Consider the following 25,205-nt stretch of genomic DNA (forward strand, 5'->3'; position numbering starts at 1 on the left):
TCCAAAATCACCCCAAAAAATTCCAAAAGTGCCAAAAATCGACCTTTTTTGAACATTTTTTACGAAAGATAAAATATATAATTTTGATATTGCTTGCAGGTGTAAATGTTAACTCTAGGTAACATTAATATCTCCTAGAAGATTTAGTTCAATAGAGTAATTTCTTTATATCTTCTAAAAGCCATAAAATAAACCAAAAATCGACGTTTTTCTTCCATTTTCACACGATCTTGCAAAAAACCACAATAGGTTTAGTGCACACAATATAAATATTTTAAACACAGAATCTAAACTTATCAGTTATCTTATTTCTTATTTAAATAACATATAACATTATCTTTACTAACGTTTGCTGTCTATCACTATAGTAGTTTTTTATACAATAGTGGTCCAATTAAGAAGCACCCAATGAGAACAAATAATTTTGTTCACCAGTGAAACTTTTTCGATTATATAATTCTGCAAATTCATTTTACCGAATTTTCCCTTATGCGAGTCGAATTAACTCGACTTTACTTGCAAACAGCGCCACCTTCTTTTTAGGGTGGGTAGAAAAAAAATAATTTCCGAATTTCGAAACGTACAAGTGATTTTCTTCCCAAGTGGGAAAAGCACTATATTACAACTCCTATGGAATATCATTATACTCTGATAAAAGAACCTGACTCAAAATACACAGGACATTTAAAAAAAAAAAGTTTCACGCGAAGAAGCTGAAATGATACAGTACGACGTTATTAATTTCTTAACATCTAATGAGCAGTTACTTAACAACTAGAGTTAAAACTAAACAACCCTATGCAGTGGTTACTTTTTTTTTTCTGCTGTGTGCAAATGAACTTCCATTGATTGATCCCTTGATTGAGTCATTAAAATGCACATTTGAACGGAACAAAAGGACACCCAAGTTTTTTTAGTACACATCAGAAAAGTTATCAAAACGAGCGAAAAATCTACCACTAATTTAAATGTATATTCTTATAGAATGTCCCATCAACTTTGGATCCGATTTTAGCTCATATCAACAAGATGTTTCATTCTGAGATTGCTCACTGAACAATATACACTGTATACACTGAGCTACTACATTTTCACTCTGATTCTTTGAAATGTATATATTTAAAAGACAGGCGGCAATCGTGATCTACTTGCTTGTACTACAGAACAAGGTTTTTTATTATTACAATTGCTTAACCAATATCCAGATGAAACATGATGGCAAATTTTATATGAATATATTGTTGATGTGTGCTAAGATCTATTCCAATCAAAGTTTTCAAGGAGCATTTGCTAAGAACATTTTTTTTTAATTTCACCAGTTGCACCTCTTAAGAGGTTTTGATAGCTTTTCTGATAATTGCTTAAAAGACTTGCGGGTCCTTTTGTTGTTCCAATGTAATGTTGCATTAACAGTCTTAATCAATGGAAGTTCATTTGCATACAGCAGAAAAAAAATCAACCACTGCATGGATGCATTTAGGTTTTACTCTTGACGACGACTGACTCCTCCTGTCACACCGGTACTGGTGTTTGCATCGTCTTAGTCGCAACCAATTACAACCAAGTTAAGTCGCTGCTCATTAGATATTGAGAAATGAATATAGATTATACATATTGTACTGTATAATTTCAGTTTCTCCGTGTGGAAATGTTATAGGTCCTGTGTATTTTGAACCGATTTCTTGTATCAGAGTTGTAATGTGAGCATGTTTGCCCTTTTCCACTTGAAAAGAAAAGCACTTGTACATTTTGAAATTCAGAAATTCATTTTTTTTTCTTTTCACCCTAAAAAGAAGACTGCCCTGTTCGCTATTTCAGTAGAGCTTGATCGGACGTGCGTAAAAAAAAAAAAAAAAAATTGCGGAATTTAAAAATTGAAAACTTTTTACTGGTGGAAAAAAATGTTGTTGGGTGCTTATTAATAATATAAGTACCATTATTGGATAAAAACTACAATAATGATGTATAGCAAACGTTCTTAAATGTCATGTAATAAATTATCTAAATGAGAAAATAAATATATAACTGATAAATAAGTTTAGATTCTGTGTTTAAAATATTTATATTGTGTGCATTAAACCTTTTTTTGTTTTGCAAGATCGTGTGAAAAAGGAAGAAAAAAACTCGGTTTTTGGTTGATTTAGTGACTTTTAGGAAATTCAAAGAAATTACTCCATTAAACTAAAATTTCTAAGACACATTAATTTAACCTAGAGTCAATATTTACACCTCCAAGCACTTTTAAAATTATATATTTTATATTTCTTAAAAAAAGTATAGATTTTTTGGACTTTTTTTAAAGAAATTAATAATGTTGTACTGTATTATTTCAGCTTCTCCGGGCGAAACGGTTTTATGTCCTATGCATTTTGAGCTGGGTTCTTTTATCACAGTATAATGATATTCTATAGGAATGTAATGTAATGCTTTTACACTTTAAAAGAAAATCACAAGTATGTTTCGAAATTCGGAAATAAATTATTTTCGACTCGAAGAGGTGGCCCTGTTTGTAAGTTAAGTCGAGTTAATTCGACTCGCATAAAGGAAAACTCGGTAAAATGGATTTACAGAATTTTATAATTGAAAAAGTTTTACTAGTTAAAAAAAAATGTTATTGTTGTGTGCTTCTTAATTGGACCACTATTCTATAAAAAACTACTACAGTGATGTATAGCAAACGTTCTTAAATGTAATGTAATATTATGTGATATTTATATAAGAAATAAGATATATAGCTGATAAATAAGTTTAGATTCTGTGTTTAAAATTGTTATATTGTGTGCACTAAACCTATTTTGGTTTTGCAAGATCGTATGAAAATGGAAGAAAAACGTCGATTATTGGTTCATTTTGTGGCTTTTGGAAAATTGAAAGAAATTACTCTATTGAACTAAATCTTCTAGGAGACATTAATGTTACCTAGAGTTAACATTTGCACCTACAAGCAATATCAAAATTATATATTTTATCTTTCGTAAAAAATATTCAAAAAAGGTCGGTTTTTTGCACTTTTGGACTTTTTTAGGGCGATTTGGGAACCTAAAGACATTATCCTAGGATGCTAAGAGTTTAAGGGTAACCTATTGATGCTAAGAGGCAACTTTTGAGACCCCAGGCGTTTCAAAATTCGAGAATTTATTTTTTTAACTCCACCCTAATAAATAGGGTAGGCGGTACAAGGTCCTCGGCTACATTAAAAAAAAAAAAAAAATGTTTGAAATTTTTTGAAAAATTGAAAAATCGAGGTTCTTACGTACTAATCAAATGATTGTAAGTACAAAAATATAAAAATTGTTCTTCTAACACAACGCCTTGAGTCGGTATGACGGCGAAAACGAAGGGTCCTCGCTTTGTAACATCCACACACATTTGTGTATAAAGTCCTCGTTTACATTGGAAAAAAAAAAAAAAAAAAACACGTTTGAAATTGTTTGAAAAATTGAGAAAGCGAGGTTTTTACGCACTAATAAAATGATTTTAAGCACAAAAATCTAAAATTGTCCCTCTGACACAGCGCCTTCAGTTGGTCCTCGGTGTGACGGTGTAAAAGTAGGGTCCTCGCTTTGCACCATCTGCACACAGTGGTGTGTGCATGAGTGTGCCAATTTTGGTGCCACCACAATTTCCGATTCAAAACTTATTTTAAGGTCGCACTCACATACTATTGTCACAGTAAGTTTTACGTAACTAAAATTATACAAAAAATATTGTTATTGGTTTCATTTTTTATTTTTCTGAACTGGTGGAATACAAATATTTACCTCGGTGTTTAAACTTTTTTTTTTTTACTTAACAGACAGGTAAAAACTCACAAAACATTGAACGATATATATCTTTTAAACTTTTGAACAGTTTCTTTAAAATATCGGGGTATATTTTTGAAGTAAATTAATAGGTATCTAAACATACCTATTTATAAATTACTATTTAACATCATTTTTATTCCATACGCATTGTCAAATATTTTAAAATCTGGTATTAATTTGATGCAATATGCTTAGTTTCATTCAAAGAAAAATCCTCCCCCCCCCACCTCTTTCTGTTGGTTCTGCCTGAGTCACATACTCAATTTGTAAAAGTTTGCTTGTGGCGAATTCGCCTGTTAAATCAGAAGTTATTTAGGATTCAAATTTCCATGCATAGTCAATTGTTTTCTTTTCTTTTTTATAATTTTTTAACTGTCTAAAATTGACTTTAAAAAATACTCAAATCAAAAATAAAGGTGAAACATACAAATGAGGAGAAATAGCTGAAATGTTTTGAACAAAAAATATTTTTCCTTCAAATTAAACTATGTATTTCGTCAACGTTATCAATTGGAAGGTCAGACAAGATGATTTATAAAAAATAAACTTCTGTTCTTTTCTTTTTTTTTACTTCATTTTTGTTTTTATTCGTTAAAAAAACTTTTTGCTTTTGTTTTAATTTTTTTCTCGAAAAAATGTGGTGAAGTTTCGTAAGCAACGGTTTGATAAGAAGTTCTATTTTTCATTTTAATGGGGAAGACTTAGTTTAAACGAGTAATATTCTTATTATCATATCACTGACAAAGCATTTTTTTGTTATTTTGAAAAAAATGTCAAAACTAACACGACACATATACAATGCCGCAATAAATCTTATTTTTTTCTATCCCTGACTCTTTAAATCATTTTTCAAAAACACTATAAAAACGTGTACTTAATTGTTGGATTTAACTAATTAAAATCAACGAAAATTTAAAAAGAAAATAATGGTTCATATTAAAGTTACACTAAAAATTAAAAAAATTAAGTTTTCTAATATAAGTTAATATAAAGATAATAAAAACAAATCCTTATATTATGCAGATGAAAAATATTTCATTAAGAATTCACACTAATTATATTAAGTAGAGCATACGTTGCGATTGTTAAAACATTGTTTAATTGCTAAACATGAAATGGAAAATTAATGTCAAGTTGATAAAAGTTTCAGAATTAAGACAAAAATTGCCACTTTAAAACTGTTTTAGAGGATAGTTTTAATCGTAAACCTTGTTAACACGAATAATTAACTGTTAAATGTAATTAGTACATTAACTTGAAAAAAATATCTTCTAATGTGACAAGTTTATCGTATTTTTTTTTTAAATATATAGAGTAACAACAAACATACAAAATGTCCTCAATTATTCAAAGCAAGAAAAATCCAAGTGTCATTTAAGCCGAATAATACTTTTTAAAAAGGAAAAAAATGTAATTAATAAATCGAAATTTAAAACCAGAAATAATTCAAATACTAAAATTTAGGCGACTTTTGACGCTATAGAGCATTAAAACAAAGATCAACATTAGCGGTCCCCACTCACCATGTGGCGACTAAATAAAAAACGCGTCGACTAAAAGTAATAGTGTAAGTCGCCACTTTCTCCAATCCCCACTTATGCTAATGTACCCCAATTAACGCTAGTGTTATTGATTAGTTGCAATGACGTTTATCCAATTAATATTTTAATGCTTTAGTCGCAAGTTAAAAACTAGTTGTACGGGTAATTATTTTTATTTATTTTTTTTTTATTTTCAAAAAAGTGGCGACTAAAACAACTGGTGACGCATGAACTTGCTTCTACTCGCCACTGGCGACCAGAAAAGTTCCCAACTCTGAGCGTTACATTAAAATAAAACTGTTCAGTTACGAACGCACTTAACGTTTAAAACAAAAACGTAAAAATATTTCTAAATTAGCTATAAAGTATTACCTACGTGAGAAAGTGTAAATAAAATAACTAACCATACAGGTAAATTGTTACAGTTTACCGTCAAGATTAAGGTTCGCTCTTGGAAAAACAAGCGAAAAGACATTTTACAAGTACTTTTCTGGATACGTCTTACTTAACTCTTAGCTCACAAAACTTTTAATGAATGTGCAAATCGTTGCGATAGTGATTTCATTCTTACTTTGTAAACGTCCAGCTCACCGCAGAAACTATCGAATCGGGTGTAGAGATTGTTAAGCAGATCGATAACCATCAGAGGAGTTGCTGTTGAACAGATTGAAGTGAAACCCACGATGTCTGAGAACAACATCGTGACATTTTCCTTCTGCTCAGCTTTTACTGTTTCACCTGAAATATAGCACTGCTTGTTTAGTGTTTTGAAAAACAAAACGATATGAAAAAATAACATGGAAGGTATGCTCATACTCGCGCATAAGATGTTTTTCTAAAACTCATTTTTTAATGATTATTGCTTTTTAAATACATTCTTAGTTAGGATAAGAGGAAAATTACAACATTCAACAAAAAATTTAGAATCAGTACAAGACACTATAAATGTGTTATTCATCCGAAATGGTTAAAATAACAATCGAAAGAAGACATCTAACAGCCACTATTCTTCGAGTCATGCAATTTAACCTTCTTTTTGCAATTGCATTAAAAACCATATTGAGAAATGGGGAGGGGGAGGTTAACGTGACTGTAATTTAACTGATTTAATTGTATACTTTAATACACCTCTTGATTTTTTTTTTTTTTTTTTTTTTGTATATTTGTAATTAATTACAATGATAAAAATAAACTGAGTAATATTGAATTGGCAGCAGTGTTATAAAACAGAATAAAAATGATAATGAAATACCACTTAAGACATATGTATTGACTTAAACAACAGAACACGCTGCGCATAAAAAAAAATAATTATTCAATAACTTAGACAAGAAATATTGCGAAAATGGCTATATTGCAAACGGTGGAAAAAAATGTTTTGATTCATCAAGATCCCATTCAGTGTTTAGAGATCTCGCACATTTTGTTAACGAACTCGATGATGAATTCATAAGTTAGAGACTCATTCCTTCAGCTCCAATCCTTGACGTCGATCTGGTCGACATCTCTGTTTCCCATTGAAACTGAAATGCACCAAGCATTTTTAATCAAGACTAGCCATGAACGAAACATCTCAAATGTTTATGCGTTATGTCACAGTATGTATTATCACAAGCTAACGAAAAGAAAATGACACAAACAAGCCATTCAATGATGCTACAATTGATGTTGAGGATGTAGCCAAACGCAAAGTGATTAGAAATATGATTTAAGTACTCATAATGGTGTGAACAAGCTCCTAGGGTCCGATAAAAGGAATCTCGAATGCCTCGTTGCCGTTTAATACTCGAAGGTCAACCTATTAAGAGTAACTAGAGGAGACTTAAATCAAGTAAAACTTTATTTACTATGAATAAAATTCTATAGATGAACATTAGAATGACTAATAAATTTAATTAAAACTTATGTGGAGAGGGCTGTTTCATATTAAATGTCTAAAAATGAATAGAGAATGGAATTATAATTAAACATACTTTTTTGAAAAATACATATATTTTGTCTTTTTCAAAATATTTTGTCCGGTATTAAATTTGCTCTCAGAAAAAAAAAAACTGTTTATCACATTTGAATACTATTTACACGAATGTTACGTGAATTATATCAAATTAATTACAATAATGTACAAAATGAAATGCTTAAAAACATTACAGATAGTCTATCTATATACAGGGTGTTTCTGAACTCTTGGGCAAAACTTCAAATGGAGATAGTACACATCTGGACAAAAAAATATAATAGCAAAAATAAGGGTCCCAAACGTCTTCTGAAGGAGGTAGGCGTCATTAAAGTTTAGGGTCCAAAATTTCAAATGATTATAAATAACGGAAAAATTGGTCGATTCGTTTGCGGTTTTCGCTAAAATTATTTTTTTTATCACTATTTTCTTGAAGAAAAATTTTGAAGATGTTATTCAGAAAATGCGAATAGAGGGCGCGTTAGACTTTGGAGTAACGAGGAACTATTTTTTACCGGTATTTTTGAATTTTATTAAATGTTTTCTAATGCTTGGAATTAAACTTAAAATTTTAGCTCAAAATCTGAATTGTTGGAAGTGATTAAGTAGCGAAAACTGAACTGTCTTCAAAGGTTGAAATACACTTTCTCACAAAGAAAAAAAAATGTAGGCATCAAGAATAAAGGGAGCTGCAACCAACAAACTCGACAGGAATATAATTGGTAAGAGATGATTTAAATTTTGTCGCCAGTGACGAAAGGTTAAGCGCGGTACGCGCATACAAGATGCGCATATAGGTACGATTAAAAAGTGTAAAAACTTCTGTCAAAGGACACTTCAAACAAAACTGTCGAGGTGTAAGGACGCTATTGTGACTAGGAAGACCTTTCAGAAGTATACGAATAATTGTCGGACCTTTTAAAGGGACGTACAGTAGGTTTCAGAGAAGCAGGTTGATTGTATGGACGTATCTGCCGCCACATTTACCGGAGCGATATGGTAGTAGGTTAGTGCAGTTAAAAAGGAATCAATCACTCCATTGCAGGTTAAGGCATTCTAGAAACAGAAATGAGCGCGAAGATCGCACATTAAAACCGTAGCAGTACCGTATCAACAAGATCACTAACATTAGTTCCATGCTGTTAAACAACTCCAAGAAACTGATGGTACCAAGAAAAACAATCCTGAGCAGACTGAAAGACGCTAGTATCACAAACCGGCGTCCATTGCGATAAATTGGATTTTCGTCGATTGGATTTTCGCTGCATTTGATTAGCTGGGTCGTGACAGACAGGAGGCATGTTTATCTTCAACGATAAATCCCGATTTAGTCCCAGTGGTCATAGGTAACATATTTCATTCCATACCACGCTGTGTTTTGTCTTGTATAGCTGCTAGAAGAAGCTATACAACTCACACTTTTATAACCTTTATTGTGTCATAACTTCTTAATAAAAAAAATCTTTTGCACTGAATTTGTAATCATTTCCTTGTCTTGTCATAGGCAACATCCATTTTAAGTTTCGTGAAGATCGCTCGTTTCCTTCTGGGTTAATGTGGTTTTTTGTGGCAGAATATTTATCTCAAATTCCAAACGCAGTTCAGTTTTCGCAGCTAAATCACGCCCAATGATTCTGATTTTGAGCTGAGAATTTAATTTTAAGTCCAAGTATCAGAAAAAACTTAATGAGATTCATATATAGAGGTAAAAATAGTTTTTCGTTACTCCAAAGTCTAAAGCACCCTCTATCGGCTTTTTTTAAACTACATCTTCAAAGTTTTTTTCGAAAAAATGCTGATAAAAATAATAATTTCAGCAAAAACCGCAAACGAATCAGCAAATGTTTCCGTTTTTTATGATCATTTGAAATTTTGGACTCGAAACTTTAATAGTGCCTATCTCCTTCGGAGAACGTTTGGGACCTTTATTTTAACTATTATATTGTTTGTCCAGTTGTGTACTATCACCCCTTAAAGTTTTGCCCAAGAGTTTAGAAACATCATGTATAAATAACTACTTGCATTGCCCAGTATTTCACGGTCTACCTCGAACATTTAAGTTATCTCAAGTGACGCATGTTCAGCAATCGGGTTTAAATACAAGAAAAAAAAATATATAGTGTAACGATTCCCCTTAAACGTGTAAAAAAAAGAGCAATTTTGTGACTCGAAATTTGAATTTAAACCCGTTTGGATTTTCTTTTTAATTTCAAAAATTCAGTCACTGTGGGGCGAATAATCCCTTTGTTAACTGCTGAGCATCAAATGACTTAAGTGCAAAGTTTGGCAAAATCCGAAGTAAATTGTTGATTTGCAGAAGGAAACTCGTGGGGTGCCCCCCCCCCCACAAGGGAGGAAAAAACCCTCCTATGACAAGCTCCTATGAGCATCAAAGAACCTGTGTGCCAACATTGGCAATGATCCGACAAAAGCTGTTGATTTGTAATAAGGGACCCCTCTCCCCTATGAGGGGTTTTACACTACATAGTGGGACGAAAACTTGCGTATGTGAATTCCTGAGTCTTTCCTTAGATCCGTTTTACTTCCTTTTACCACTGCTGAATGCATGAAATAACATTCCCTTTGTAAAAGTAAGGAGTCATACAAATCTTCTGACTTACGAAAAGAGTTCCTGTAAATTTACTCTTATTAACGAAACATATGTATCTAATCTCTTTAAAAAAACATCAAACTTTTTTTTTATTATTCATGTTAACAATGTTTTAGCAATACCATAGTAGCAATACCAATCAACAAATGGGCCGTGCCGCACCATTTTTGATTTTGATGAAATTTGGTTGGTAATATGTACCAACATCATGTACTCCAAAACAGTTTGTTTTATTTCTTGAAAAAAAATTTTTCTCTGAGATATAGCCCTTTGTTTGCTCAACGGATGCGTAAAATTTGCCTTTTTTGACCTTTCTTCTGGGAGCTGTAGTGGATTTATTTATATTAGTCGAAAGATCAAATACGGCTTATCGTAAAGCTAAAAGAATGAACTTTTGTTTGTGCATAATAAAAAACTATTTAACTTAAACCTAACTAGAAAATTATCAAGGTCAAAACGCGGTCAAAAAGCTGCTTTTTTGGTTATTTTGGGCATGAAAATAACAACAAAGGACTTTCAGTAACAGGCCATTTTTTTTCCTGTTGCAGTTAGGTATTCATAGTAGAAGCAGAAGAAAAACTAAGCTACCAATGATAGTCTTTCATTATGGAAAAATTGCTTAAACTTGAGAAAAATGAAAAATGTACTTTTTTACCCTCCAAAAAAGCTCGGTAGGTAAGGGGATAAAAATCGAAAAATGCTATGGTAAGAAGCTGTCACATTGCCCTTTAAAACAAATTAAAAACTGTCTTGTTATTCCAAGGCGTAGAGGAGATATAAGCGTTTCAAAACTGAAACATTTAGGGGGTTTTTTTTGCACAAGTTGGAATATTATGAACATTAAATGAATCTCTTTGTGAAATTTTTTTATTTAAAAAAAAAAAAACAAAATTGCCCTCAGCTAGCAGACGACATTTTCCAATAAACCACTACAGTAGAAATCGATAGAATTAGACACAAAACATAATTTAAATAAATCAAATAACCACTTGATGAAATTTTACATCGCTAAGTTTTTACATTGTCCTTTAAAATAAAACAGAAACTATCATTTTATTTATTGGTGAAAAGCAGATATAAGCTTTTGAAATAATACAAAACGACCCTCTGCATGCTGTTTGATACAATGTTTAAAAAATAATAATAAACATACTAGTTACCAAATGAAACACATTTAAGGTAAATTTAACTGAAATATAGTGAAATAAAATTCTGTATAATAAATAACATTCGGGTTTAAGTAAATATTCTTACACAATATAATTTTACACAAAAATTGCTTTTAGTTTTTACTTCGTGTTTACAGTTTTGTGTCTAGCGCTTTACTGGAATCTTTTTGTTGACAGTAAGAGCCTTGAATTCTTCTGACAGATATGTCAAGCGGATATGAAGATTCCCGAGGCTGACGGGAACAAAACTGTGCAAAGTTCTTGTTTGTGGGACAGGGATTGCAAGTTCGAACCTTGCCTACAATTGATGTTTAGTGTCTTCAATATTTTGCTTTGGACAAAATAAAAATTAAATATTTTTGATATTTTTTGAGCAGTACTCAAACATATCAAGTGGATTTTTAATTTGGTTTTCTAATGCTGTTTGAAGACTAGCTTTTCTCACAATCCTTTTAACAGCCCCACCAATACCGTCACATGGTCCCTTTGAATGGCATGTGGTGAAAAAAGGCCATTTAGCTTTCATTCCAAAATCCTGCTGGCGGTAACACAAGTTTATGAAATTTTTATTGTTCTTATACCGGGCAGCTGACCCATCAGAAAAATAAATTATTCTCTTCAGATCAGGAAAGTATGCCTTTAAATTTTCAATTACTAATTTCTGGAAAGCGTGAAAAGCTACAGTATTATGTTCTAATGAGTCTCTAATTACGCAAAAGCAACGATTTTTCAACTCTTCATTTTCTTTAAAGTATAACATAAAGGGATGAACTGTTGCTTAGTTGCTTTACCAACGATATGCTTGTACTTCATCTTGTCTAATGAAAGAAAAATTTTCAGAAAAGTCCCCCATTAATATGCATTCTTTCTCTTGCAGATCTTTCTTCTTTAGGTTCAGGAATTCTGTTTATTTTTTTGCTATGGAAATGATGAAATTTAAGTTTCTCTAGCATTTCAAGTAACTTCTCCAAATATTCTGCAAAAGGAAGAAGACTGGTTGACAGCTCGCAGCTGTCGGTAGATACCCCATTGTGAAAGTTTTATCTCTGTTTCATCCTTTTCAAAATCTTTCCATCCTTCTTCATGTATTTTATGCAACTTATCAGTTCCTGGACATTCACTACAATTTTGCAAGAATACAAGATTCTTTATCAGTGTTGCAGACCATACAATTGTAGTTCATATCTGATTTCAAGGCCGAGAGCATTAGTTTTACATTCTGGTGGATTATACATACACATACCGAATGAGTTTCAGATGCTCCGGCTCGAATACAAAATTTAGGTCTCAGAGCTGCAAATTTTGAAAACCCTATCTTTATAAAGGGATATTTATCTTTGAAAGCTCTATAAAGCTCTTTAAGGTTGCATAAAATTAACCTTTTTTGGACATTAACTTTTTCTCCGTCAGGTTTTCTGACTGATGTGCAGTCTCTTTGTCCGGGCCATAATTCTACTGTTCTCCTCATTTTCGTAAAATCGATGTACAGTTTTGATTGAGCCTTCATCAAGTTTATTCCTGGCTTTATTCTTTCCAATTTGTGGCAGAATACCGTCTTTTTGTACTAAATATATGGATTGTCGAGCAAGGTACTGACTGACGTTAAATTCCCTCTGGATTTTATCAATACTCCAACTACTAGGAACTAAACTTAAAATGTTTACTTTTGTTGTGTAGAAAATGCAACTTTCATTTTTTCTTTTAGCTTATGAATTAATTGTTCATACTCATTAGCTAAATTACAATGCAAGTTTTGTGAGAAATTCTCATTGTCAGCAGAAATGTTCAGCAGATTTAGCTAGTTTACTAACTTTCTTCTTTAAAATTGAATCCCTTTCTTCAACTGAACGCTTCTGTGCATTTACTGGAGAAATGTTAAGGGCTATGCAAGCTTCATTTATTTCTTTGACGAGAGCAGGTTTCGGTTCAAAAGCGTCGTTTGAAAACTTTAATTCGTTATTTGCATTGCCACATTGGTGATTATCGTTGACTACAATCCAATATTTAGACAAAATTGTTTACACTACAATAAAACCATTTGTGCTATAAATACCAAATAGAACATAATTTTAAGTGGTTAATAGATTTAATTTAAATCGGTTTTGTGTCTAATTATATCGAATTCTACTGTATCAGTTCAATGTAAAATATCGTCTGCTAGCTGAAAGTAATTTTGTTTTTTGAAAAAATAAACAAATTTCACAAAGCAGATTCATTTAATACTCATAATGCTCCAACGTGCAAAAAAAAAAAAAAAAAAGACCAGAAAAACTTTCAGTTTTGAAATGCTTATATTTCCTCTACGCCTTGGAATAACAAGACAGTTTTTCTTTTGTTTTAAAGTGCAATGTGACGGCTTCTTACTATAGCATTTTTAGATTTTTATTTCCTTACCTACCGGACTTTTTTGGAGGGTTAAAAAGGATATTTTTCAATTTTTTTCAAGTTTAAGCAATTTTTTCATGATGAAGGACTATCAGTGGTAGCTTAACTTTTCTTCTGCTTCTAGTATGTATACTTAAGTGCAACAGAAAAAAAAATTGCCTGTTACTGAAAGTCCTTCGTTGTTATTTTCACGCCCAAAATAACCAAAACAGAAGTTTTTAAACCGCGTTTTGACCTTGAAGTTTTTCTACTGGGGTTTAACTTAAATCGTTTTTTATTGTACACAAACAAAAGTTTATTCGTTTAGCTTTACAATAAGCCGCATTTTAGTTTTCTACTAATATAAATAAATTCACTACAGTTCCCAGCAGAAAGGTCAAAAAAGGTCAAAATTTTACGCATCCGCGGAGCAAAGAAAGGGCTATATCTCAGGAAAGTTTTTTTTCAAGGAATAAAACAAACTGTTTTGGAGTACATGATGTTGGTAGATATTACCAACCAAATTTCATCAAAATCTAAAATGGTGCGGCCCGGAAGTTTCTGAAAATTTGTTGATTTTATATGGAATGACTCAGTAACAAACTTGCATGTTAAAAACAATGATGATCCCTTTTGAATTATTTTCTGTTCAAATGGCAAGAATAACAGCACATTTAGAACGGTGTTTGGGCTGATTTTCGCGCTTTAAATTACTTGTTAAAAAAAATAGGGCAATCTTACCAGAATGATGCATTTTTTGCTTTTATTTAAAATGTAGCCACCTTCTTCATTTTTTTATAATGCATGATTTTAAAAAAATCTTACATCCATATTGATTGACACTTATCTTGTTTTAAATGTTCGTACGCTTCAACTTTACTGTCCTTATGCATGACGCTCTTTTTACTATGCCCTACATCTAAATGAATATGCGGAAAAAAAAAACTGAATTTGAGAACTTTTTTATTGTTACCAATTTTGGAAAACCATTTGGAACACACTTTTGTTCGTGAACTATTTTTTGTGGGTGCTCAAACTCAGAAAGTAGAGCAAAGAAGCAAATGAATATTTCAAAGCAAAGGTACTCCTATAGGAAACAATGCTTATCTTTTAGAGCCATTCGCTTAAACTGGTATGGCACAAGCAAACGTTTTTATTGTTTACCATGACTAATAGATCTAAAAGGAAAATAAATGAGCGTAAGGCGTAACTAGTTTTTAGCGAAAAAAATAGTGTTGATGCAATTTGATTCAGCATTATGCGATATGATTTATTTAGTTTTGTTTGAAGGAGTGAGTTTCAGGTTGGATTACATCAGACTTATGCCTCCCTTGCCCAGCTAATAGTTTACTCTGAAAATGTGTTGCATATTATTTTTTTGGGGGGGGGGGGGGGTAGTCATAGGGGATTTGTAAAGTATTTTTTTCTATTAACTGTTTATCTATGTCAGTCATAACCGTACTTTTGACTTTCTTTGGACATATAATCAGTACACATAATCAAAGATTTCAAAGGAATAGTCTTGATACAGGGCGGATAAACTGGGTTTTCTTAATCACTACATTAACACCATTTCTTAATGCTTTATACTAATAATTTGGAAGAGTTACTGCGAGTACACTGTCTCATTCAGCTTGAGTCTTACACAAATAGAAAATCCTGCTTACTGGATTACCTTCGTTGGTCCTAGAAGTTTCAAGCATCGTTCCTATTAATGCATTACAGATCTATACAGACGGTAGCATGACAGAATTTGATGTGGTATTAGGGTTTGCTTCAAAGACCCGCCTCCGCTTAAACAATAGATCATATCTCTTGTTATGTATTTAGAGCGGAACTTCTTGACATTGATGAAGGCCTAAAAGCCAACAATCTGAGTTCCTCTTTCACTGATGTTAAGACTTTGACCGACAGCCGCTACGCTATCCCGCATATAAGCAAATAAAATACCTTGGGTGATATGACTACATTAGCTATCTTGACGAGTTTTAAATACCTTCATATATTCAAACAGGTTTTCTTATGCAGGGCCGTGCTTAGGGAGTGGCAAACTGTGCGACTGCACAGTGCCCCTAAAATATTTTGAAGTTAAGGGGCCGCTAAAATATTCTAACGAAAAGATAAAATGGGACAAACTTGAGCGCATTGAAAAATAGGCTATTTTTCATGAGAACGATTTTGACAGCCACTTTAGATGCCAATATATTTTAGAAAATCAATATTTACGCTCTGCAACTATAACCCATTAAAAGCATGTATGTTGACAATAGAATTACAAAGTAAGAGCTTTTGAATAATTTTTGTTCAGAGTTTATGACATTCTAAAATGCAGGAAAAAGTTTCTCCACTGCGCTTCTCTTGCGACTTTGCGTGCGTGCTATACCAGGCCAGACGAGAGGCCTTGTCAGCCTAGTCGGAAACTAGGCGCCTGGGCCTTGGGGGGGGGGGACGACACTGACTTAAAAAAGAAAGAAAAGAAGGAAATAAAATAGAAAGAAAGAAAAGGGGGGAAGAAAAAAATCCGAATAACAAAAAACGTAAATATTTTGAAAAATTTACTCTGTGGCATTTAAAATAGAGTTAATTGTTTTCTAGTAAGCAGTTTTGCCCCCCCCCCTTCTTTTCTCCCTTTTCGTTTCTATTCCCCCCTCTTTCAACCTTTTTTTTCTCCTTTCCCACCCTTTTTCAGATCTTTTCATTTTTTGGGAGGCGGGAGGATACCGGTGACATAACTGACGAGGGGCCCGCTTTCCGCTCTTTGCGGTTCTGCGTGATACACAAAAGTTAATGAACTTAAATTCATAAAAATACTAGAACGTATTGACAACCAAAAGTAATTTGAGCTACTAGAATTTCAGGCTTCCAGTGTGATAAAATGTCCAGTGATCTGAGCTTAAACATGGCAATTCGTTACGACAGACATAATTTTAAACTCATTTTTCTATCCTTACTCGAAAGAACGCCATCAAAGAGAGAACATATTTTGAAAGAAAAAAAAATATCTTCTTTCTAATGATATTAACGAAAAGAAGATGCAAGGTGACAAACTTGAGCTACAGCTCCTTGAAAATAAGCTATTTTTCACTTGAACGGCTTTGATAGTCGCTTTGGATGACAATATCTTTTAGAAAATAGATATTTAAGCTCTGAAACTGTAACCCATTAAAAACAAGTACTTTTACAATGTAGTCACGAAGTACGAGCCTTTAAATTATTTTTGTTTAGATTTTATGAGAAACAAAAATCCAGGAAAAAATTTCCCCGCCGCACTTGTTCACGAGTGTACAACACGCGTGCTATAAAAAATCTAATGAGCTCAAATTTTCAAAAATACTTGAATGTATTAACAGCCAATTGTACTTGAAGCGCCAAAAACTCCAGGCTTCCACTGTGATAAAACTTTCTGTAAACTTAATTTAAACTTAGCAATGTGGCACAAAGAGCTGTCCGCCATTTTGGATAAAATTTTTCAGAGATCCTAGATCCTCAGGATTTGGACCCAGGAAGCTGAAAATTTGCATAGAATAGTTTCAAAGGCATCTCTGCACCTCTTTAAAATTTCATCTAAATCGAAGATGATCGAGTGGGACCCCTAGGTTATTTGACATGGAATGACTTTTCTATATTTGAGGAGTGTACATTGAAAACGGATTATACTCGGTTTTATACATATTTTTTTGGCAAAACGAAAAAAACGTTTTACCCTCAAAAATAACTGTTAGAAATTCAAATTTTTCATAATATTTTGGTAGTATAACAAGTGACTACTGGCATAAGTCAAAGAATTTTTCCTCAATTTTACCAGACCTAATAGTAGGGCAGCCCATGATGTTAAATGTGGATTTACTCGAGCGTCGCGGGGACCTATTGAATTTTTTAGTTTAGGTTATAAGAAGAGAAAATATTGCATAATGTTCAATTTCAGTGGTGGGTAAAGTGTCTACTGATATTCATAAATGTAAAAAAAAACAGTTACATGGAGCTACTCGAACGTGTCGGATATTGAAAAATTTGATGCTCCAACGTGTCTCTAATTCTCAAGGTATGTTTATCTGCCGACTCGCGTGGTGGGTGTGCCCATCCGGAAGGATAGAAAATGAAAAAAAAAAAAAATTTGGAGCGCGTCAGATCTTCAGAGGGGAGGTTAAGTGATCTTTAAAAATGTCACCATTTAAAAGACTGATGTTTTGGAAGTGACGCAAGCTCGTAGCGAATTTTCGAAAATGCAAAAGAAAAAAAAAATCGTCATATGGAATTACTCGAGTGCGTCAGATTTTTATACAGTAGGTTCAGTTTGATGGTCCAGTCATGGTAGCCTAAAATCTGACGATTATTTTGAGGGGTATTCTTAATCTGACAGCTAGTAGGAAAAAACTTTTTTTTTTTGTAACTTTGTAACCTTCTAACACCCTTGCCTTACGCTCAAATCGTCAGATTTTTTAAATGTACACTATTTTGCCTGTAATTAACCCACCTGATCTTAATCTGATGCGCTTCAATAAATCCAAGGATCATTTTGTTTTAATAATGTGACAGGCTGTCCTAGACGAATCTATCAACAAAAAAGGCCAACATTTGGTGTAAATATTTGACAGGATGTAAAGTATCTCCCCTATGTTTATCTGACGCGCTCGAGTAAATCTTCAAAAACACATTGGACTCCCCTTTTACCAATCTTTGTAGCCGATTTGTGATAGTTACGCATGTCGAAATCGACAGATTGCATGTTTTCCGTGATTCTTGCATTATTCCCTTTAACATAAAAAAAAAAAAAAAAAAAATCAACTGCGCTCGAGAACATCCACACAATGTTTTTTTTTTAAATTTTGTAACCTTCCCACACCCTTGCGTTACAATCAAATCGTCAGATTTTATAAATGTACATACACTCTTTAGCTTGTAATTAACCTACCTTATCTTAATCTGATGCGCTTCAATAAATCCAAAGTTTTTTTTTTTTTTTACTAATCTAACAGGCTGTCCTAGACGCATCCACCAGCAAAAAAGGCCAACATTTGGTGTAGGTACTCGACAGGATGTAAGGTACTTCTCCCCTATGTTTATTTGACGCGTTCGAGTAAATCCCGAAAAACACTCTGGGCTCCCCTACTATAAGTTACAAATTTTATTTTGGATATATTCCCTTTTGGTGCAAAACAGTGGAAATAATCCCTTTTGCAAAAACACACGCATTTTCTTCAGAAATAAACTTTGTTGGATTGAAACAAAATATTCAAACTTTTTTAATATATTCTTTTTTTCCACTCTACTTTTATTTTTACTACTTACTCTATTCTTTTCATTGAACATTTAAAAAAAAAGTTGTGTTGTAGGTATCAATATTTATAGATCACAATTTTTATCACAATTAATCACATTTTTATCGCAACTAATCACAAGTCAATGATTAAGTAATCACAATTTTTATCACTACTAATTACAAGTTAATCATTAATTAATCACAATTTAATAGTAATATTAATTATTTAATGTTAATTTGTAATCACGTTTTGAGGTCGAGCTTGCCTAACTGATAACAGACTTGCACAAGGCGCAAGGTGCTGCGATCTCTTAATACGGTCGGGTATCACACTTGATTGGAAATGCTCAGCCAGTTCTTCACTCCGCAATTTTATTTGTAAACTACTTATGAGTTAGAGGTAAAAAAATCAAATTTGGATGTGTTCCCTTTTGATATGAAAGTGAAAGAGGGGGTACCGGCTAATAAGGGATAAGTTTCTACTTTGCTGTAAAAGACTTGCGGAGAAATAAGGGGAGGGATATACACCATTTAGGTGATAAAACCAATGTTTACGCATTTTTTAACAGTAGATATAAACCACTTCGAGAAGAAAAAAAAAATTCATGGGTCGAAAAGGCTTATATTAGAGATTCTGAAAACGAAAAAAAAAAAAAAAAGAAACATTTTTTTTTTCAAAAGGGGATATAATCCGTTTTGAAAGTAAACTTTGCAACCATATTTTGTGTCATATTTTTTCACATTAACACTAGAAAGACGGAAGCGGTCATCTTGACCGCAAACGATTTTCAAATGCTCATATTTGCTGCGCTTGACTTTTAAACTCTTTTTCCTTCATTGACTTTTCCTAACTATTTGTTAAGCTCTTACAACAGTAAAATTTTTCTCTTTAGGATTATTATTATAGTCACTATAAATGTTTATGCCTAAAAAGACTGACTACGATCATTTTGACCGCTAAGTGAACCTTTCTTTATGCAACCATTTTCTTCCTTTTTTCTTATCATTTGCGTGTACTGTGGACTATTGTTAGTTGTCAGGGTGAGTAATGTTCTTTTGGGCTTGAGTAGCACCTGCTAGTCAAGTTTAATTCTATGAACTGTTAGGAAAATGCGAAACACCTGCTGGTTGCATGGTTTCAGTTTTCTGCTATCTGCACAGGGGCAAAGTTGAGAAAGGTAAATTTGAAAAGCATGTGACTGGACACGTGAAATTACTTTGGGTCTAAAAAGAAGTAAATATAAACAGGTAAATTCCAAAAATGTTTGCTGGAATTCTTTTGTGCACCAAAACATGTGCTTTGCTTGAAGCATTGGCATTTACTTTTTTCGATGATGATGAAGTGCTCAGTCACATAATTATTTTCATGATGTCGAAAGAACCGTTAACAAGCAAAACTTATTGGAACATTAATTCTTGAAACTGTTGCAGATTTATCTAAAACAGATTATGGTTCGAATGAACAGTCTGACTTATCTGAAGAGAAATATATTCCTAGCGATGAGAATAGTTTGCTTTCATGAGATTATTGCGAATATTTTTCGGAGCCTAGATTTGCAGAAAAGGATTGTTCTTCTGAGTTAGAATCAGAAGAAACCTCGTTAATAAAAACTGAGGCTCAAAATATAAAAAGCAGTGAAAAAAGGGGGGAAAGGGTCCGACGCGGAAAAAAGGGGGGGAGGGGAATTCAAAAACAGAACTCCAATTTCCTCCGAGTTACCTCCACTGATAAATTTTGCTGCATATAAATAAGTATCTTCCTCAGGAAAATGATGAAAACAGTGTGAAATTAAACTGTGCAGAAATAAATCTACGAGCATTTGTTCTGATTGCCAAAAAAAAAAAAAAAAAAAAGCTGTTAATGGCTAATATACAGGTGACGTGATAACATAATTATTTGGAAATACTGTAAAAGATAGATGTAATGCACGGTATCTTGCGATATTTAGGTATTTTTTAAACCAAACACATGCATGGTTGATTGTAGTACTTGTTAGTTATTACATGCTTAGAAAATTTCCTATTTTTTGTACAAATTTACTCTTTCTCAATGCCAATTTTGTAAAGCATAAGTATTTCACTTGACCGAACATAAAATTAAAAGAAAAGCTATCTGAGACTTATTTGCAGACTATATTACGATTAAATAGTTAAATTAAATTCTGATATGTTGAAACAAATCTGTTTTATGGTTAAAAATCCCAAAAGGAAGAAATTTCCAATCTTTTAAGTATGGCGGTCAAAGTGACCGCTGCTAGTCTTTCTAGGTAAACGCAAAACGCCGTCTTTCTAGTATTAATTTTGTAATTACTTATAAAAATCTTGAACTAACTTAGACAGCTGGATGACACACTACTGCGGGTTATGTTTTAAGCGAAAATAAATAAATAACAAAAAATATTATTTTTCGACTATTAAAACAAATTTTGCGCAGAGCCGCTAAACCGCTAAGCACGCCCCTGTTCTTATGGAGTAATATACGGCATATATGCAAAGTAGTAAGCTTTAAAACTCCGGATATGCTTCAGCACTTTACAAGAGTGTTTTAACCTCCGCATAATAGCTGTGAATGTGTTTTTTAGGTACTTTTGCGGTGCATTAGTGATGATATTGTTCGCATAAATCTCTTGTCCATCCAAAGCATTTGGTTCACTCGCCATTCATGACTGACTAAACGCGAACTTTACAGGACACTGGACCTGTAGCCGTGGTGTGCACAAATCCCATCGTGCAGTCCTGACCTTACATCTTGTTTGTGACTTCATTTAATAGGTTTGGTAAAGGTTGAGTTGAAAAAAAAAACATACCGTAAACTGTGGATGAACTGGTGGACTGTATCGGCTATATCCTTACCAATGCACCACAGTTCCTCAGTTTGTTCTGCCACTGCCCCCTCTACAACAAATTTTGCTTCAATAAAATAGGTTAATTATTAAAAATGGGTTTTTCAATTTCAAAAAAGGACTCATTTTCCACAAACCTTGCAAGTAGGATAAACTTTCGTGACGGCTACAATAAAATTGTTTGAGGCAATTATTAACGAAGAAATAACTAGAATGGTAATACGGAGAAAAATGAAAAATTTGGTAGAGAAGCAAATTACTGTTCTTAAGTTAAATTGGTTTTCCAGTTCAGTTTTTTATTTTATCATAATAGATCTTTGATTTTTCCTCATTCAGTTTCTTTATTTTTTTTTAAAGTGATCTTTTATGGTTAAAGATTTGTTGCATGATAAGGGACTTATTTGCTAGCGATTTCTTAGTCGTAACGAATGACTAGTAGTTCACAAAACAATCTGAAGAACTTTGATTTGTAAATCTTTCTGCAGAGAATAATTATTAAAAAGCCAACTTTCTGCACGGTTGAAGTGCTATCTTGTTGTTTTTTTTAAATCCCAAAAACCACTTTTATTTACTTAGAGGATCTAGTTTGACATGTTTCGCCAGAAATTTTCCACTTTGAAAAAGTCTCATAGTACTTTTCCCCTTAAAGACATTCACTCGTATCTTGATAAGTGAAAGGATATTTTTGATCGGAGGAATCAGAAAAAAAGGAAAGTACTAAGACATCAAAAATTTCCTTTAAGCCAAATATTTTTCTGCTTCAGCCATTGAGAAGACTCTCCTTTGGAAGAATACTAAAGAAACCATTTCTATTATACTTCAGGTACATAATTCTCTCTCTTTGTTTTTACCTTAACATTATATTACTTTTTCCTTTCACATTGCTTAGCTCTTACTTTCCTTCTTATTCTTGCGCCTTTTTTTTCTATTCTTACTTTGATCTCTATTCTAGTTATTTTTATCTTTCTTCATCTTCTTTGAAGTCTTTCGTACTTTTTTTTTACTCCCTTTTGAAAGAGATTATTTCTTCCTCCTCTCCTTTGCACTTTCATGCTTGACCAAGAATCGGAATTGAAAGACTAAATTATGTAACAAATGGAAATCCCATTCCTGATTCATTTTTGTCTCCAACAAATTTATGACATTTATATGCCGTTAAAAATATCTCGCACGTACAAAAGAGGAAGGAGAATACTATTTATCGGAATATTATCAAACTTTTTATTATTTGAAGCGAAACTGAAAACTCGTGTAAGTAAATCAGTCAGGATTGAAAACAAAAAAGAGAAGAAATTGAGTAATAAAATTATACTGCGTATCAGACAGAATTTTTAATTCGTGCATTTCCTTTTGCATGTTTTGGAGAACAAAGAGCCAAAAGACAGCAAAGAAGATGCTTTTACTACTTTTCTCTAACATTAGTGTAATTAAAGTTATAAATAAAAGTTACTTTCATCCTTGATTGGTTTGTTTTTTTCTTTCCTTAGTTCCTTCGCCAACCGAGTTGGTTCATGCTAATCTGAACATTTTAATAGTGTCTTCTCGTTCGCAAGATGTAAGCATAAGCTCTTTCTTTTCAGGAAACACTTGCTAAATAGTCCATTAGTTTCAAGTAATAGCTTAGTAGCAGTCTTTTGGGGTTGGGTTTACTAATTTAAAAAATAAAAAGATAAAGATCTAAGTTTACGCAAAATTTAAAAGTTCAAAAGATAAACTTGAAAAATATGAATATGAATAAAAAGATAAAATTATAATCATTATCTACATAATGATTTTAAATAATATGTTATATGTTTAAAAAAAATATTTTTTTTTAAAATTTTCAGTAAGAACACAAACTGTCAGTTCAATTAAAATGTCGGATGAAATGACTGATTATTTTTTGCATGTGTATTTCTAAAAATACAAAATACGTTATTCTGAAAAGATGACTGTGTCATTAAAAAATGTTTAAAATTCATTGGAAACAAATAAGCTTTAAAAAACAAAATGTATACCGTCCATTGCAGCAGAAACAAAATTTAAATTACCAAAATAAGAAATGAAAACAAACTTACTTGTTGGAATATGGTAGGTTTGAATAACATTATGATATAAATACTTAATTTACCCTCCCACGTGATATTCAATACGATCGGAGATGCATTTTATACTTTGCCAGTTTCTCATTTGGAAATCAATAGGTCTAGGAAATGTGCAAAATATAAATTGTTTCATTCAGTTCCCGGAATTTTTGGGCATTACATGTAATACGTAGGCATTCTATAAAGTGGTAGATTTTAAACTTTGCCAGTAATGTAATTACTTTTTTTTGAAATTAAGATTTTTGATTGTTCTGCGGTAGGTTTTCTAAAGGAGAAAGGGATATATGAAAAGAAAAAAAATGTCCTAACTCAGTGAATGAAGACACTCAATCAGTGGACTGCCCACTTAATAGTTTTCATCAAAGAATATTAAAGTAGGGGAAGGTGGGGCAAGATGGAATAGCGGGGTAATATGAGATACTGAAGCTCTAGGAAGGTGGGTTCTATTATCTTGCGGAAAAGTAGTAGTTGCATTGGGAGAAGCAGAAACCACGTTGGTCGAATCAACCTGGTTATGCGCTGCATTAGCAGTGCACAAAGTTTTTCTCTCAATTTTCGTGCGTTTCGCCGTGTTCTTATTTTGTTTTAACACCTTTCCAAGTGTAGTTTGGTAAGTACGATTTTACTAATCGTTTGTACTCTCATATAATCGTAATCCGCAACTCTAAAGGATAAATTTAGTTATTTAATGCAATTTTATTTATAACCTGAACTTGAGTCGACAGTGAACACGCCAAATGGCGTCAGTGGGGCAAGACGAGATATTATACGAGGGGCATGATGGAATACTATCTCATCTTACCCCCCACATATATTGCGATTTGTTTCTTATTCTTTTGAGATTTCTTAAGATAGTGAAAAGAAAGACGAATATGGGAATTTGGTCACTAGAATCGATGCAACATGCTATTGAATGCATAGTGAGTGGAGAAATGGGATTTCAGAAAGCATCCCGAACTTATAATGTACCACGGGCTAAGAAAAGTGAAAGAAGCTAAAAGCAGCAATTGGACAGAGGTGTTCTTACTGTTTCGACATCTGGAAAAATTCATTCAAATAAAGAAACCACAAGTTTAGATTTAGTTAATCCTTTGGGCTCCATGAAAACTATTTTTTCTTTGGAAGAAGGAGATCTTCTTGCGGACTAAAAGAAAGGAACTTTTTGTGGTGAAGGCTCAAAACGAACGCTAGAAAATAAAAAAAAAAAATCTAAGCAGATAGAGAAGAGAAGAAAATGGAAAAATCTATGCAGGAAGAGGAGAAAATTGGAAAGTCTAAGCAGAGAAAGGAGAAGAAAGTATAAAAATCTAAGCAGGACGAGGAGAAAATCGAGGAAAAAAGAAGAAACGAAACGTGAAAAAGGGATTTGTGGATGACATTTTTTTATTTACCCCATCAACTAGTACAGCAACGAAAGTTGGTCAGTCAAAAGATAAAAACAAAAGAATACAGTCAAAAACGTTTAAAACAAAAAACTGTACTTAAAGGGAAACCATCCGATTCTTCATTATCTTCTGAGCCTTCTGATGTCGCATGCCTTTACTGTGGACATTTATATTGCCAATCGAGAGAA

The 25,205-nt window shown here is 32.6% G+C and overlaps 1 protein-coding gene across 1 annotated transcript in view; it reads right to left on the bottom strand.

Annotated features, from left to right (window-relative positions):
* LOC129218922 (guanylate cyclase soluble subunit alpha-1-like) overlaps positions 1-25,205 on the bottom strand; it is a 144,092-nt gene that overhangs the window by 37,802 nt on the left and 81,085 nt on the right. Inside the window, exon 3 of the mRNA XM_054853242.1 lies at positions 5,919-6,085. Within this exon, the coding sequence (XP_054709217.1) occupies positions 5,919-6,085 (167 nt within the window). The remainder of the gene's footprint in view (positions 1-5,918; positions 6,086-25,205) is intronic.

This window comes from Uloborus diversus, chromosome 3 (genome assembly GCF_026930045.1).
Source record: "Uloborus diversus isolate 005 chromosome 3, Udiv.v.3.1, whole genome shotgun sequence".
In the NCBI taxonomy this organism is placed as follows: Eukaryota; Metazoa; Arthropoda; class Arachnida; order Araneae; family Uloboridae; genus Uloborus; species Uloborus diversus.